Source organism: Mesocricetus auratus, unplaced genomic scaffold, assembly GCF_017639785.1.
Source record: "Mesocricetus auratus isolate SY011 unplaced genomic scaffold, BCM_Maur_2.0 Super-Scaffold_2245, whole genome shotgun sequence".
In the NCBI taxonomy this organism is placed as follows: Eukaryota; Metazoa; Chordata; class Mammalia; order Rodentia; family Cricetidae; genus Mesocricetus; species Mesocricetus auratus.
In genome coordinates this window covers 23,840,855-23,856,731 of record NW_024429180.1, presented here as the reverse complement: position 1 = coordinate 23,856,731, position 15,877 = coordinate 23,840,855, and the positions used below count along the sequence as shown (strand labels likewise).

The window sequence follows — 15,877 nt, the reverse complement described above, 5'->3', positions numbered from 1 at the left end:
GCAAATGCCAGGACAGGCTCCAGAGCTACACAGAGAAACCCTATTTGAAAAAAAAAAATTACGTTCGCTATTGTTGAACATCACTGTAGTTGTTAGACTTTAGACATCACTAGGTTTTTAACTTCAATTCATTTACAAAGAAGATGTGCACAATTAAAATATTTTTATGGCTTTATTTGCTTTGTTGTGATTTTGTGTTTCCACATAAGCTTTTAGAAATAGTACTCTCAAAAGAGGTTCACAGGAAGTACGAGAATGCTAGTGGGATCCACATTACCAAACAAGTCAAAGCCTTTAAGAATCCTCATTTTGTGCTGCTATTAACAAGCTCTACATGAACGTGAATGTGAGACCTACAGAGATCTTATTGACCTGAAACCTAAGACACATACTTTGCGGGAAGTCAGAGACGCCTTATCTTTAACACACTTGAGGCTATTTGTGTCCCAGAGTATGCCAGCCCATAGACCACCTCAACAGCCAAGCTCTGGAACTCTGACTGCCACCTGCAGCCACGGCCAGTCAAGCTAATTGGTCTGCCTCACTAACCACAGCTGGTTGTCACCAAGGCATTGCACATGCCAATATAGAACATTTCTCTCATCCAGAAAGTTTTATTGGGTAGCATTTTTGTAGAGGTCAGAGCAAACTTTAGCAAGATATAGGGACCCAAAAGCTTTAAACGGAAGGAAGGACCAAAGATTCCACATATAAAGCTTGACATTTAAAGAATAAACTTGAAGGGTATCTGGAATGCACATGGTAGAATATAATGCCAGTACGGTTTTCAAGTGCTGCAATAATGACAAGTAGACAAATATGGATAAGGACATAGAGCGTTTCCCAACAAGTAAACTCCACAGATCCAGATGCTGAAGCTTCAAAGCTGTCATCATTTGCTTTCTGTTGCTGTGACAAAACACTGGCCAGAAACAACTTAGGGAAGAAAGGCTTTGTTTGGCTTACACTTCCTCCAGAACTCAGGCTAGGAACTGAAGTAGGGACCACAGAGGAGGGCTATTTACTGGCTCACTCCCCAGGAGTTGCTCAGTTTGCTTCCTGATACAGCCTGGAGCCACCTGCCCAGGGGTAGCACTGCCCACAGTGCTGGGCCCTCAGACACTGAGCATTAACTAAGAAGATAAATACCCAAGAAGACTTCCCTAAAGGCAAGTCTGATGGGGTCAGTTTCTCAGCTGAGGTCACACCTCCTCCCCATGACTGCAACTTGGGGCAAGCTTACAAAAAGTAACTACCACACTACCATTTGGATAAATACAGTTAAAATAGCAATGAGAGCTGTGGCTGTAAGAAGACGGAAGGTCCAGTAACAAATATGAATATAACTAAAAACATAAACCTATTTATTTCCAGTGAGAATGTTAACTGATGCAGGCTAGTACACAGATGGCCAGCAACACTGACCAAAATGGAAAACAAAGGGACTCCACTCTATGTCTGTGTTCCAGGAAGCTCTAGTTCGAGGCGTTATGGGTTTACAAGGTGTGCTGAGGCAGTATTTGTACAACGTGGAGGAAGAAGAGGCCAAACAAAGTAAAAGCCATCAATACTGTAGCAAGGAAATGGTTTCATTAACCTGTGGTACAGGCTACACCATGAAACATTATGCAACCTCAAACATGAATAAACTAGACAGCATTAGGGTTTCCACATGCATGGGTAAATGTTTATAAAAAAAAAAAACCTGAAACCTGCCTGTTCTATTTTGTTGTGGTGGTGGTGGTTATGGTTAAAGGAAGAAATAACCACTTTTGTCTTTGAGTTTGAAGGCATGTGTGTGTGAGTTTCAGCAAGGATAAACATGTGTTCATTGTCCTAAGAATAGGAGTCAGAGGAAAGAGAAGATTTTCTTTAGTCCTTACCATAAATTCCATGTACTTGACAACTCTCATATATGTGTATATTTATTTATGTAAACTATATTAAAATGTGTTTAAAGACATTAAATGAAATGGTGAATATATAATTATAACAGTTGATGAATAGAACAGAAATGACTCCATGTGTTGATGGTAAGTCATCTGCCCGTGCTCCCTATATTTTCATTCTCTTCAAAAAGTCCCAAACAAAATAAAGCAAAAACCATGGAGTTTGCTCCCATTGATGGGGCAGCTTAATTCTTTTATTTTTCATACCTGTAGTGCTAATCTCAATGACTCAAAAGGCACAGAAGGACTGAACAGGCAGACTTTTATTGCATTGACATACTCACATTCTTTGATCAATATAAACTATTATGTTAAACTTGGTCACTTAAATGTGAAGATGAAATTTGAGCTGGGTATGATGGTGCATGCCTGTACTTCTAGCTCTCAGGAGCTAAGGCCAAAGGACAGCAAATTCAAGGCTAGCCAGGGCTACATATTTAGATCTTGTCTCAAGGGAAAAAGAAATTAGTTTGGATCAGTATCTATTGAAAAGCCAATATTTTGGGTTTGCTTCATCTGTGTGCAACTTGGCTATAAAACTTGTCATTCAAGATATCAGCATAATGATTTTGCCATGCAGATCCTGCCATACCTGGAACTAGAACTTACCCAATAATGAATGGTCTGTTGATCAGTTCCTGCACTCTGTTTTTCAGGGCTAGTTAAGTGGATAAAAGTTGACCTAGAGCAGGTCTGAGCTCTTGTCATAATCCAGTGTCCGTATCTGATGAAAGTGTCTTTCTTTCATCTAGGTTCTTTTTTCCTTTAAGGAAAAATGTGTTCAACTTTCATCTAATAACCCATTTCTTAAAGAGCTTGGCCAGGACAAAGAGTAGGCTCTGGCAGCAGAGCAGGCCCTGGGAAAGAGACGTCTACTGCAGTCAAAGATGAGCTAGGCTCCTTGTGCTTCTCACGAATTAATTGTTTGGATTAAAGTATTGATCATGTGAAAATTGTGGGAATTCTGAGAAATGAATTCTCACTTGCCTCAAACAGTTAAAATGTATTTTGTCACTCACTAAATGTCTTTCTGATGTAAACTGCTTCTGATTGGAATCACTGACCTCCAGGCAATTTTGATGGCATCATCTTCCCAGCCTCCTTAGTTGCTCTGTCTTGCTACAGCCAGGAGAGTACTTCATTTGTTAACCGTTTGTTTTGACACATAAGTTGCCACTTCTTTTTCAGTTTGCATGGTGTGAGAGACTGCAGATTTTCCCAGATGCTTAGAAACTCATTATATCCGGGCTAATTGTCATTTGGTTACACAGCTGCTGTTTAAAGTGTGCCTGCTGCATTTCGTCACTGAGTACTTTCTACTTCTAGAAACATTTAGACTTGATGTCACTCTACCAAATGACTTTCTGTTATTTGGGTTTGCTTTTGAAACAGGGTCTATCTATGTAGTGCAGCCTGTCCTAGAATTCAGTCCTGCCCAGCCTTCCACGGGCTGCGATTGTAGTTGTACCACCGTAGTAAACTGTCAAATGGTGTCTGAAATGTGTTCAAGAGATAACTGTAGTGATTGTTTTAGGGGAGAGAGCTCAAAATTAGCTGTGATTTATGTACATGTGGGATTTGCAGCCATGAAATCTATAATTAAAGTTGAGTTTTAGCAGTAAATAAAAATAACTTCTCTTCAGTGGTTTTACAATTACTACAAAATAGATCCTTCAAAAAAATAACTTGAGCCAGGCGGTGGTGGCACACACCTTTAATTCCAGCACTTGGGAGGCAGAAGCAAGCGGATCTCTGAGTTCCAGGCTAGCCTGGTCTACTGAGCAAGTTCCTGGACAGCCTCCAAAACTACAGAGAAACCCTGTATCAAAGAAAAAAACCAAACAAAAAACAACCACTTGAAGTTAGGAAAAAGAAAAGCTACGTGTGATTCGTAGACCTGGACTCCTATACAAACCATTCAGCCCTTCAAGGTTTCTGTTACCTTGTTTTGTTTCATTTTGAATTTCCTAGATTTGTGTGTTTCATCACAGCACTTTGGTACAAGGGTGTCGTTATACTTTGTTCTTTTGGTTCCCTGTCACCATGAGCCCTCCTTCCTTCCCCAAGTTAGCATCTGCTCCTGCATTCTAATACTTGGTACATTACCCTGATTCCCACCTTCTTTGAACTCTTCTTTCCCTCTGATGGTCTCTTTGGTAGTTTTGTGACACACGCCCACACACACATATTTATACACATGCACAAAACTTCAATTCTGCATATTAAGATCTTCCTGCAAATGTCATGATTTCATTGTTGTTCGCCATTTCATGAAATTCCATTGTGTATCACATTTTCTCTGTCTGTTGATAGACATCGAAACTGCTTCTATTTCCCGACTGTTATAAATAGTGAAGCAATGAACATGAATGTACAAGTATCCTTCTGGTGTGTTGTCATGCCCTTATCTTGAAACTGAGATTTTAGTAGATTATCACCAGTGTATTTTTCGTCTCTGAAATGTTGAGCATCTAAAATAGCTTCTGTTTGGAATCCAGAAAAAAGGAGGGTGGAGATGCATCATGTTATAATGAAAAATCTAGTAGTTGATAACTTAGACCAAAAAAGCACGGTAGGGCAATAGTTTTCTTAGTTTCTTGAGGTAAATAATCAAACAGTAGGGAAATGTATAAAGAAAAAGGTATTTCTTCACGACCACCCCCCACATGTATCTCCGTTTGTCCCTTACACATGTAATTTCTGCCCAGTTTATATTTCCCCCATTGAAGCTCTTTTTTGAAGCTTATGATATATAAAGAATTGAAATGATATGGCTCAATTTTTCCTGAACTAAACCTCACCTATTTAAGGACCGATCAAGAAATAGAAGTTTCCTTAATACTACTTCTCCATACAGACACACACACACACACACACACACACACACACACACACATACACACACCCCATATATGTTGCATACAATATTGCCTAAGAGGTGATATTTGATCTTTAATTTGGTTGGGAAACCAATATCTGTCAGTCACGTTAATTTTGAAGTAAATTTGACTATGTTTAAGCTACCTGTTTTAAATGCTAGGCCTGCACAGTCTATGTTTTATAATCACTTTACTCTTTAAATGTTACTAGTGTAGTGACTAGGGTTGCTGGGTACACAGAGATAAGACGGGTCTTTAAGGAGCTGGAAGTTATGTGTGGGTACAGGGAAGGGGAGGGTCATAGATAAGACAAGAAAGCATTCAGTTACAATTACAGATATTCTATTTTCTACATGGAGTTAGCAAACACCTTAAGTAAAAGAACTATGTGACATTGACCCCAGCAGTCAGAATGTGTTTTCCTCCACGTATATAGATCTGTCAAGCAGTGGAAGTTCTGGTGCCTCAGACTGCACTTTCTTTCCCTGTGTAATTGTTTTCTCAACTCAAAAGAGAAATTAATACCTGACTTTTGATTCCCTTACTGTTATCTAGAAATTTCCAGTTAGGGAGGGGTGGTAACACAAAGTTTGAGTCAGCTTCTTTACATATGAAAAGATTTACATTATTTGCATCTCTTTAAGTCTGTATGATGTCCTGTCTTGCTTCTTCTTTCCCATAAACATTACTTACAAACCTTCTGTCTAAAATCCATTGTAGTAGGTGCTAGGATTAGGGGAAACTTTCTCAAACTTTTGCTTATCTTGTGGGAGGCCAGGAATGGTGGCCCATAACACGTACATCCCACTTTTAGTGAGAGAACATAAGGTAGACATCTTCACTTGAGTTGGGCTCAGTGTCTTCCCACAGAGGACAAGGAAGAAAGCAGTGGGTAATAAAAAATAATCTGCTCCCTTTTTTTGCCTTATACACAAAGTTCTCCAGCCATAAAGTTTGGTTCCCTTTTGAGGCAATACCCTGTTTTCCATTTTCCAGTGTTCTACTTCAATCTTTAATGTGGAAATGAGCTCTAGCTGTATAACCCAGGCTGATCTGAAACTTCAAGTTCAGCTTCCTAGGCCTCACAAGTCCTAGGCTCACAATTGTACCAGCATGGCCAGCTCTTCCCTGTAGTTCTAAGAGTGCACAATGCAGATAGATACCTACCCCACGGTATACAAGTTACAACTTTAAGGGAAGACACTTTGAAACATTTTTATTGAAAAAATCATACATTATATTGTTCATATTTTCCTCCTTCCGAGTTCCTCTCAGATCCTCCCCAACTCCCTACCCACCCAACTTTTGTTCTCTCTCTCCTTAAAAAAAATCATCAAAAACTAAAACAAAAATACATACATACACAAAAATCCTACAAAAATGGACCTTAAAATAAGAAGGCAAAAGACCTGTGTATGTATGTATATGTATGTATGTGAATGTATATGTATATGTATGCATATACGCAAGCAGGAAAAATGAGACAAAAAGTAAAAAAAAAATCATTGAGTTCATTTTTGTTGGTCAACTACTCCTAAGCATGGAGCCTGCCCTGAAGTCTGGTTAATAGAACTAGTGAGACTTCATTGGAATAAAACTGGCTATTAATTGCAGACAGCTGCTTGGTTAGGGGTGGGAGCCCATGTGCACTTCCCCGTCTCATTGCTGGGACCCCATGTGGTTTGAACCCATGATGCATGCCTTGTGGGTGCTGCCACAGTCTCTGTAATGTCCTATGTGCAAGCGTCCTGTTGTGTCTGGAAGATACTATTTTGTAGAGTCATCCCTTACCTCTGTCTGTTACAAATCTTTCTAGCTCCTCTTTGGCATAGATCTAAGGGGTATTTTTAGCTTGAAAAGTCTTGATATAAAGAATGTGTTTCTACACTGAACTGCCTCAGTCCATCCTCACCCTGGACCCAGGTCCTTAGCTGGGGACGGGGCATCAGCACGAAGAAATTACTTGTTCATGTCTGACCACCAAATGAGTTTCGTACAAGTGGCCAGCCCCAAATAGCTCCAGCCATCTTTATTTAAACATCAAAATAAGCATGTTTTTCCATACTAACAAGTTTTTCCCATCCTCCAACTTTAACCTCCGGTGAAAACAAATATGTCAAATATGTTTTCTCCCAGCTTTTACATCAAAACATCTTTAAACCAAAAACAACACCATTTGTTAGCTTGACCAAATGTCAAGCCACGTACATCCTGTCTTTACAAAAGTAAAAGGTAATTGACATAGACACACACATTCAATACAACAAACACATTCAAAGCAAGCCCATATTTACAGAAATAGGGGTGATCTGCCTCCGATCCTGTCAGCACTGATTTAGAACAGCTCCTGGGGTCTGAAGTGACAGCTGGCATCCCCTGACAAGAAACCTGGGAAGCATCAGCCCCCAATGAATTTTATGGAAAATTCTGGAGAAAAATGGGGTTTCCAGAAATGATAATATCTGTCTCATATATGATTGTCAAAAATTACACTAAAACTGCCATGAGAACCATCAGTCATTGTAAGAGAGAAGAATGTGTACAGGCTGTGCAGTCCCTAAGTGCACCGGCTCTTACCAAGTGAGACTGTCCCCATGGGCTATTACTCCATCTGGAGACCCGTTAGACAGTTACCCACATACTGGTCCAAAACTAGGCCGCCTGGCTCCCAACACTGTTTGCTCATGTGGCATTTATACTGAAAAAAAAAGTGTGTGTGTGTATGTGTGTGTGTGTGTATGCACATGTGCAGACTGTTCTCCATGACAGTGACATAATCAGATGTGCCCAGACATTTATGCTTGTATCCCCCCACTCTGTTTTTGTTTTTACTTGCTTTTCAGTCCTATGGGTGGAACATAGAGAGCTTTGTATGTGCTTGGCATGTGCTGTTTTCCTGAGCTGCATCCCCAGCTCAAGGTCCATGGATTTTTACACTTTGTACATCTGCCTTCAGGGTAGTATCTGCTTCTTTCTTTGCAGTGTACATCATCTGATCACTGACCCGTAGTCCTGCTCAGTGTGTGTCTCCTTCTTTACATGTGTACATCATATGAACACTCACCTGCAGTTCTCATGTGTGTTTCCTTCTTTACACGTGTGCATCATCTGAACTCTCACTCAGTTCTCTTGTGTGTCTCCTTCTTTACATGTGTACATCATCTGAACACTCACCTGCAGTTCTCATGTGTGTCTCCTTCTTTACACGTGTACATCATCTGAACACTCACTCAGTTCTCATGTGTGTCTCCTTCTTTACACGTGTACATCATCTGAACACTCACCTGCAGTTCTCATGTGTGTCTCCTTCTTTACACGTGTACATCATCTGAACACTCACCTGCAGTTCTCGGTTTTTGCTTCTAATTCACAATACATCTTATTTAATCAGTCCTGAAGTGTATGTTCGTCCTCTTCACTACCTTGTCCATCTCCAACATCTCATGTTGAGGGCCTTTAATTTCGATTTTTTTTTTAATCAAACTAGCGTGAGGCAGACACCTCAGCTCTGTTTGTCTAGCTGAGCCTCACTGGGGGAACTCACATCAGTGGCAATAGGCACTTCAAATTCTTGGTTACCAGCCTCCCATACAGCCCTTTGTATGCGTCGTCTTTTTCCCCCTGGTCCTTTCATTTTCCTTGGAAGCTGTTTTAGGCCTTCTCCCCTATCTATACATCTCCAGCTTTCCATCTCTCATTTTTATCAGATCACTTGGTGCTTCATTTCACAAAGAAAATGAAAATCCTCAGATGAGAACTCCTACAGTTCTCTTGTCAGGAACCCTATAAACACACACCTGTACCTATAAAGAGAAGCCTTCCCGCCAGCCTGGTTCCAGAGCCGCGTCAGTCCCAAATAAACACACAGGAGGCTATATTAATTATGAAGCTGTTGGCCTTGCTTGTTTCTTACTGGCTAGCTCTGACTTAAGGAATTACCCCATAATTGTTAATCTAAGTATTTCTCTTACCGAAGAAGTTTCCGGGCTTCCTACCCCATGGCATTACATCTTGACTCCTTGTTTTTCTCCTTCCCAGAGTCCTCCTGAACTCCTAGTCCCATCTATCTTGGTTCCCTATTGGCCAACAGTGCTTTATTGACATATACACAGGACTTCCCCCATCATGCACCCGCTCTGATTTGTTTGTTTTTGCTGGTTTTATTGGGAGGGAACCTATAAGGAGTAGAAAACACATACCTTTAGGAACTGTCTAGAAAGTCAGTGTTACTGTCCTGTGATGAAAACAGGATGGCCAAAGGTTAGGAAGGAAAGGGTTAATTTTGCTTATGATTCCACGTCACTGTTCGTCATTGAAGGAAGTTAGGGCAGTAACTGACACAGGTCAGGAACCTAGAGGCAGGAGCTGATGTAGAGGCCATGGAAGGTGCTGCTTCCTAGCTTGCTCCCCATGGCCCTCCAGCATCAATCACTTAAAGAAAATGTCTAAAGGCTTGCCACAACCCAGTCTTGTGGAGCCATTTCCTCAACTGAGTTTCCTCCTCTCAAATGACTCTAGTTTGACATAAAAACTAGCCAGGACAGCAATGAAGTATGTAATATAACAACATGAAACAGTAGGATAAGGGCTGGACTGTGGCTATAGTAAATGTTGTTGTTTCTTCTAAAAAGAAGAAAAAGAAAAAGACCACCTTGTTTTATATAAATTCTACAAAATAGGATGGGAATATAGCTCAATTGACAGATTGTTGGCCTTGTATGCAGGAAATCCTGGGTATCATGTAATCCAAGTACTCTGAAAGTGGATTCAAGAGCATTAGGAGTTAGGTTCATCCTTGCTAAATAATGAGTTCAAGGGATATACATGAGAGCCTGTGTTAAAATAATAGTAGTAGTCGTCGTCGTAGTAGTAGTAATAGTGGTGCATGTCTTTTATCCCAACAGTAGGGAAGGAAAGGCAAGTCTGGTCTACGTAACATATTCCAGGCCAATCAGGACTGTATAATGAGACCCTGCCTCAAAACAAACAAACAAACAAAACCACAAAGCAAGCATATAGTAAGTACTCAAATATGTTTGTTTCAGTCCACACTTCTCAGTCTTCTGTCCGTACTGTTGAATCCTCACAGGATTTTGCTGCTTTTTCCTCAGGAGCTCTATACTTGACTGCTTCATCTCCTTAGAGTGGCCTTTCCTGTTGTTTCTGACGCACATAGCTGCTGACCCTTTGCTGCTTTGCTATTCCTTTAGCTTCTTCGGACTTGTTATCTTTTGCCCATCCTTGAAATGTTCATGTTTATACTCCTCTGGACTATGTCATAGTCTTTTTGTAGTTAGTAAACTACAGATTTGTCTGTGACCCTTCAGGAAGTCAAAGCCAGGAGGAAGTAATATAAACATATTAATTTATAATTAATGAGTATTCATTATGTGCTGTGAATTTTGTAAGCATTTTATATGTATTATTTGATATAATCTTTACCAGAATTCCATGAGGTAAACACTAATGCTTAGACAAGTGTCATATTTTAAGTTACTCACTTTTATAAACTAAAATCTGTAACTTAACATTCCTGAATCACAGAACTATACCTTCTTCCAAGACAGTCATATGATTAATAGTGTTTTGAAGGATGAAGCATTCTTTGGCAGAATGGAATCTTCTTTTAGTATATAGGTATTAAATGATGTACAGGATGATCCCTGGGAAGTATCAGGGAATCCTCAGCTAAATCCTATAATGAGCTCAGTAGCATTCCACTCTCACAAAGAACCCCAGTGTAGCTGGCCATAATGTTCAACCAAAGGAAAGCACTGTTTTCAGGTTCCCACAATTATATCTTTCAAACAGCTCTTGATAGAATTTGGAGCCTGCTATGTCAGTGTTGTATTTTATGTTTTCAAGAGGGAATAAGCTGTGTTAATCATCTTTGTATGTACAGTATCTAGCCAAAACCAGTCCATAGAAATAATTTAATAGTTTTGCATTTAATTTACAAATAGTCTTGTGAATCCAAGATGACCTGACTTTGAGTAATTATTATAAGTAATTTGAACATGTTCATAGCAGAAAAATTCAATACAAAATAATTTGGTTTACTATATTCACTTTGAAATGTGTAATTCTTCCTTTGATTTATAGACATATGAGCAAGATCGAAAAAACAGCTCTGAACTTCAAATCCGATGTCAGCGTTTGGCCTTGGAATTGGCAGACACCAAGCAGTTGATTCAGCAAGGCGATTACCGTCAAGAGAACTACGACAAAGTCAAGAGGTAAGGTGGCCATAGGGATTTCCACTTTTAGTGTGCACCACAGTCACCTGAATTTGTATCACCCACATACTTATTTCTCCATTTCCTTGTTTATTGTGTAAAAATGTACAGCTTGGTGGGCATCAGCTGTGGTTTTTAGTATATGTAGAAGTTGCTACCACCCTTTAAGACATAAGAGAAAATAGGACCCCTGTAAAATGCCTTGTGTGAATATTTGCTAAGTGTTATTTGCTGAATTTCATGTAATGTCAATTTAAGTGTTTAAATTTTCTGAAGTGATTTTTTTTTAAAGCTGTTTCTTTTCCAACAAAAGGGTTTCACTCTTTAGAAACAGCACTTCTAAAAACATTTTCAAAGTATATTGCTGCTGTGTAACTGGGAAAATCTTCCTTTAATTGGAAGGGACTTCTCTATTGTTCTGTATTGAATGAGCTTCTCTAATGTGTCCCTTGGTAAAGCTCACTTAAATCTGAGTGTTGTCGGATAAGATTAACCAAAGGAGACCAGGTAGAGGTAGCTCACAACTTTATCGCATTACTCAGAAGACAGAGGCAGACACTTCTCTGAGTTTAAGGCTAGCCTGATCTACAGAATTGAGTTCATGGATAACCAGGACTACACAGAGAAACAATCTCGAAACATAAAACAAAAACAAATACAACAACAACAACAAAACATTAACCAAAGGACTATTGCCAGCATTTTATAGTATGTATCTTTGCAGATAGGACATATTTATCTTACTTGTTTATTGCCTATATCTGCTACAGCTAAAATTCTTGAAGTTCAGTAGTCAGTCAATGATAGAAGGTTGTAAGTGAATTTATAAGCATTTAGCACATATATTGGTATTTTTATTCCCACCTTGACTGGTATGTGGTAGTAATAGTATTTATCATATTTCCTAATATTATTTGATCTTGAAATCTATGAGAACTTTATTCAATAAACTCCTGCAAAAAGCTAAATTTTGTCTTGTGTTTTGTTTTGGTGTATGTTTAGTGTATGTCAGGATGGCTGCTTTATAGCCTCATTAATCGTATTTAATCTGAATCATCAATGAATCAGCAGCCTCAGGCGAGGTATGTCAGAGAACAGGCTGTATCTTTCATCCGTGTGGCATACTGGAAAGCAGGTGGGAAGAGAGCAACTCTCCTGTGCCAGTTCCCGAGTCTGTGGAGTGACTCCCAGGGCCGTTCCTACTGCGGGGAGGAGTTAAGAGCAACAGCATTTCTCGGCTCAGTTTTAAGGATGCTGCTTTGGGTCAGTTCTTAGTTTCACTGTTCTGGGATAGGGCTAGTATGAAGGAGAAATTTACCTTAATCATAAGCAATGTGTGAGTGAAATAGTGCCCCGAATGCCTGCCTATGTACTACTGTGTAATATGAGTTAGAAACTATGATGAATATTTGACCCCAATAAACCCTGAAGCTATGTTTAAGTTCTTCAATTTAAAAGCGTTCAGTTCAAAGTAAGATTGAAGGCCTCTGAGATGGTTCATGCTTGTAATCACAGCATGGGCAAACCAAGACAGAAGACAGGAGAAGAATTGCTGTGAGTTCTTGGCTAGTTCGGGCTAAGTGAGACCATGTCTGAAACAACAATAGCATCAGCAAAAAACTGTAAGATAGTGGGGGCGGGGTAGAATATCATTCTAAGGTGTTACATCTGTTTAATGATGCAAAGATGTGTCTGATTAAATAAACATCACCTGCAGGCTGGAGGCTGGGTCAGCAACTAGCTGATAGGAATTTGTAGGGAGTAGCCAGGTGGAGAAGGGTTTCTAAGCAGGGCCAAGAAAAAGCACGAGGACTTCTTGGGAGACTTGAAGAGGTGAGCTGCTTGCTATTCAGCCTCTGTGGGAAGCAGGATTCTCCCTCAGCCTTTGAATCCTGAGTTCTCCAGAGGGACAGAGATTTAAGTAAGTTTCCTTAGTAGCTTTGAAAGAGTCGGTGCCTGAACAAACCGAATTCCTTCTTTCTTTCAAGTATCCACTGCTGGTGGCAGCAAGGTTGCACTTGCTGAATAGGATGGCTGAGCATAGCTTAAAAGGCAGCAACAACTAAAAAAATGGGGATGAAATTGTACCTTAGAAAGAATTGTGGCATTTACTGCTTAGGGTACTTCATGTGTTTATGTGACACTAACACGAATGTTCATAGTTATTCATCTGAACAAGCTCTTGAACCTTCTGAATTTAAAAAATAGTTACACAAAAGCCCCACTGTTCTGGTCAGTCTCTTGCCACTCAACCCCTTTCAACAGTGAAAGAGATTTCCATATTTACATGTGGATTCGATTTTATTTTCCTAGTGAGCGTGACACTCTTGAACAGGAAGTGTTCGAGGTTAGAAGAAAACATGAAATCCTTGAAGCTTCTCACATAGCTCAGGCTAAAGAAAGAAGTGAATTATCAAAAGAGGTAAGATCCCAAGTCGACTCACTCATGTTTATTATATATTAACACACAAATAGCCCAGGATAAAATCATTTGAGAAATTTTATTTTTCTCATTTTTATGTAGCTATTGGAAAAGAGAGAGACTTAGAGGGCAATTTTGTATAAACAAGGCTAAGTTGATCACTCTTTAAAGGGGATATGTGCTATGCATAGGGAGAGTCAGCCTCCCTCTGAACATGTCTCTGAATTTCCGTAGGTAGCCACCTTGCAGCAGACAGTCACCCTCCTGCAGAAGGATAAAGAGTACCTCAATCGCCAAAACATGGAGCTAAGTGTCCGCTGTGCCCACGAAGAGGATCGCCTGGAGAGGCTGCAGGTGCAACTGGAGGAGACCAAAAAGGCTAGAGAAGAGATGTATGAGAAATACGTGTCATCCAGGCAAGACTCATGCTTCTCTTGTAATGAGCCCTTGGCGGGTGGATGGGAACCCAGTCTACAGGTCCCTTTCATTTCGTCTCCTTCCTAGCTTTTCTTTTCTAGTTGATCTTTTAGTGATACTGTGGTTTTCCAGGAACCACAACGGCCTGGTTTTCTTCCTTTAGTTAAAAAAATTAATTAGCTCGTATTTATTATAACAATTATGGGCTGTCTTAGTATTCTCTTATGTGTACGTCGTGTGCTGTGCTCATATTCCCCAGTGCCCGTTACTCTGTTGTCTCTCCCCCCACTCATTCCAAATACCCCACTTTTATCTTCACCCCTTATATACTGAGTTGTTACCCTGTGCAGTAAGTGCCTTTACCTGCTGAGTCACACTGACAGCAATAACTTACTTTTTAACGATATTTTTAATATCCTGTTTGTGGTGGAAAGGACTAGGGTTTAGTTCTAAGAACATTAGAGAAAAATGTTCCATAACCCTGTGGCTAAGATTACTTATTAATAGTTTTGGGAAGTCTGAAACTACCTATTGAAATACCATTTTGAAGGAAATCTAAGTATACTTGGGATTTCTCTGACAAATATGAGTCACAAGGTACTTACTAATCATATGGTATTCAAATCCCAGACCTTAGGCTCAGACTACCTGCATCTCAAGTATACCTTCTCTCTTCTAAATATGTATATGCTCTAGAGTTGCTTTATACTAATAGCCTTCATAATCCTTGGGCTATTTTTATTTATCAGCAAGCCAAAAACTAAAAAAAGTTAAAATTTGGTGTTGGAGAGATGACTCAGAAGTTAAGAGCATTGTTGGGGAATAATTTTAACTAGGTAAAGACGTGTTACATTTGTTTATGTTGCAGAATATTACTTTTAACTATGTATGGTGTGTGGCATTTTGTTTGTGCTGCATTTATTTAATGATGTAAAAATAGATTTGTTTATACTGCATTTGCTTAATTGTGTAAAGATGTGTTGTAGCCAGGTGGTGGCACATGCCTTTAATCCCAGCACTCTGGGAGGCAGAGGCAGACAGATCTCTGTGAGTTCAAGACCCGCCTGGTCTACAAGAACTAGTTCCAGGACAGCCTCCAAAGCCACCGAGAAACCCTGTCTCAAAAAACCAAAAAAAAAAAAAAAAAAGTGTTGCCTGCCTGAGGCACCTGATTCGTCTAATAAAGAGCTGAACAGCCAGTAGTTAGTCAGAGAAAGGATAGGCAGAGCTGGCAGGCAGAGAGAATAAACAGGAGAAATCTAGGCTGAAAAAGATGCAGAGGAGAAGAGAATGAGGGAGAGAGAAGGGAGACACTGGGGGCCAGAAGCCGGGCATCCACTAGGCAGGCAGGAGAAGCAGTAAAAGGGAGATGCAGAAAACTGGGAGGTAAAAGGCCTGGGAGCCACGGGTAAATAAGCTAAGCTAAGGCTGAGCATCCCTTATAGCCTCTGTGTCACAATTTGGGAACTGGCTGGTGACCCAAAAAGAAAAAGCCTGGTACAGAGCTGTGGCTGCTCTTCCAGAGAACCTGGGTTCGGTTTCCAGCACCCTCATTGTGGCTCACACATGGAGGTGGCACCATCTGAAAGCCCAGTCTCCGGGACATTCTGTGGTCTTCATGAGTACTGCATGCATATGCTGTGCATGTGCAGGAAAACATCCATACACTTCAGAGTAAAGGAAAACAGTAAGTTAAAATTTTGCCTTTAACAGTTCAACATTTCTGACTTCCCCCAGCCTGTTTATTTTTATTGGTTTGTGCTGTGCTTGCTACTAATGCCCTATATAATACTTTAACTTTCCCTTAAAAAATTTTCATGTGTGACTGTTTGCTGTGCTGAGAAGGAAATGTGTTATAAAGTCAGAACAATCTTGGTATTACATTTGTATTCTTTATGTCTCAAATGCAACATCTGTGTACATCAGTCTTCAGGTCTCAGCCCTGTGCATTGAAAAGGATGTTGAAGAAGAGTG

General features: G+C 40.0%; 1 protein-coding gene across 3 annotated transcripts in view; it reads left to right on the top strand.

Moving 5' to 3' along the window:
- The window catches only part of Pibf1 (progesterone immunomodulatory binding factor 1), a 158,530-nt gene that overhangs the window by 24,050 nt on the left and 118,603 nt on the right, over positions 1-15,877 (top strand). For all 3 annotated transcript variants that reach the window (XM_040753039.1, XM_040753140.1, XM_040753078.1), the window contains 3 exons: positions 10,931-11,064; positions 13,378-13,486; positions 13,721-13,902. In XM_040753039.1, coding sequence (XP_040608973.1) covers positions 10,931-11,064; positions 13,378-13,486; positions 13,721-13,902 — 425 coding nt within the window. The remainder of the gene's footprint in view (positions 1-10,930; positions 11,065-13,377; positions 13,487-13,720; positions 13,903-15,877) is intronic.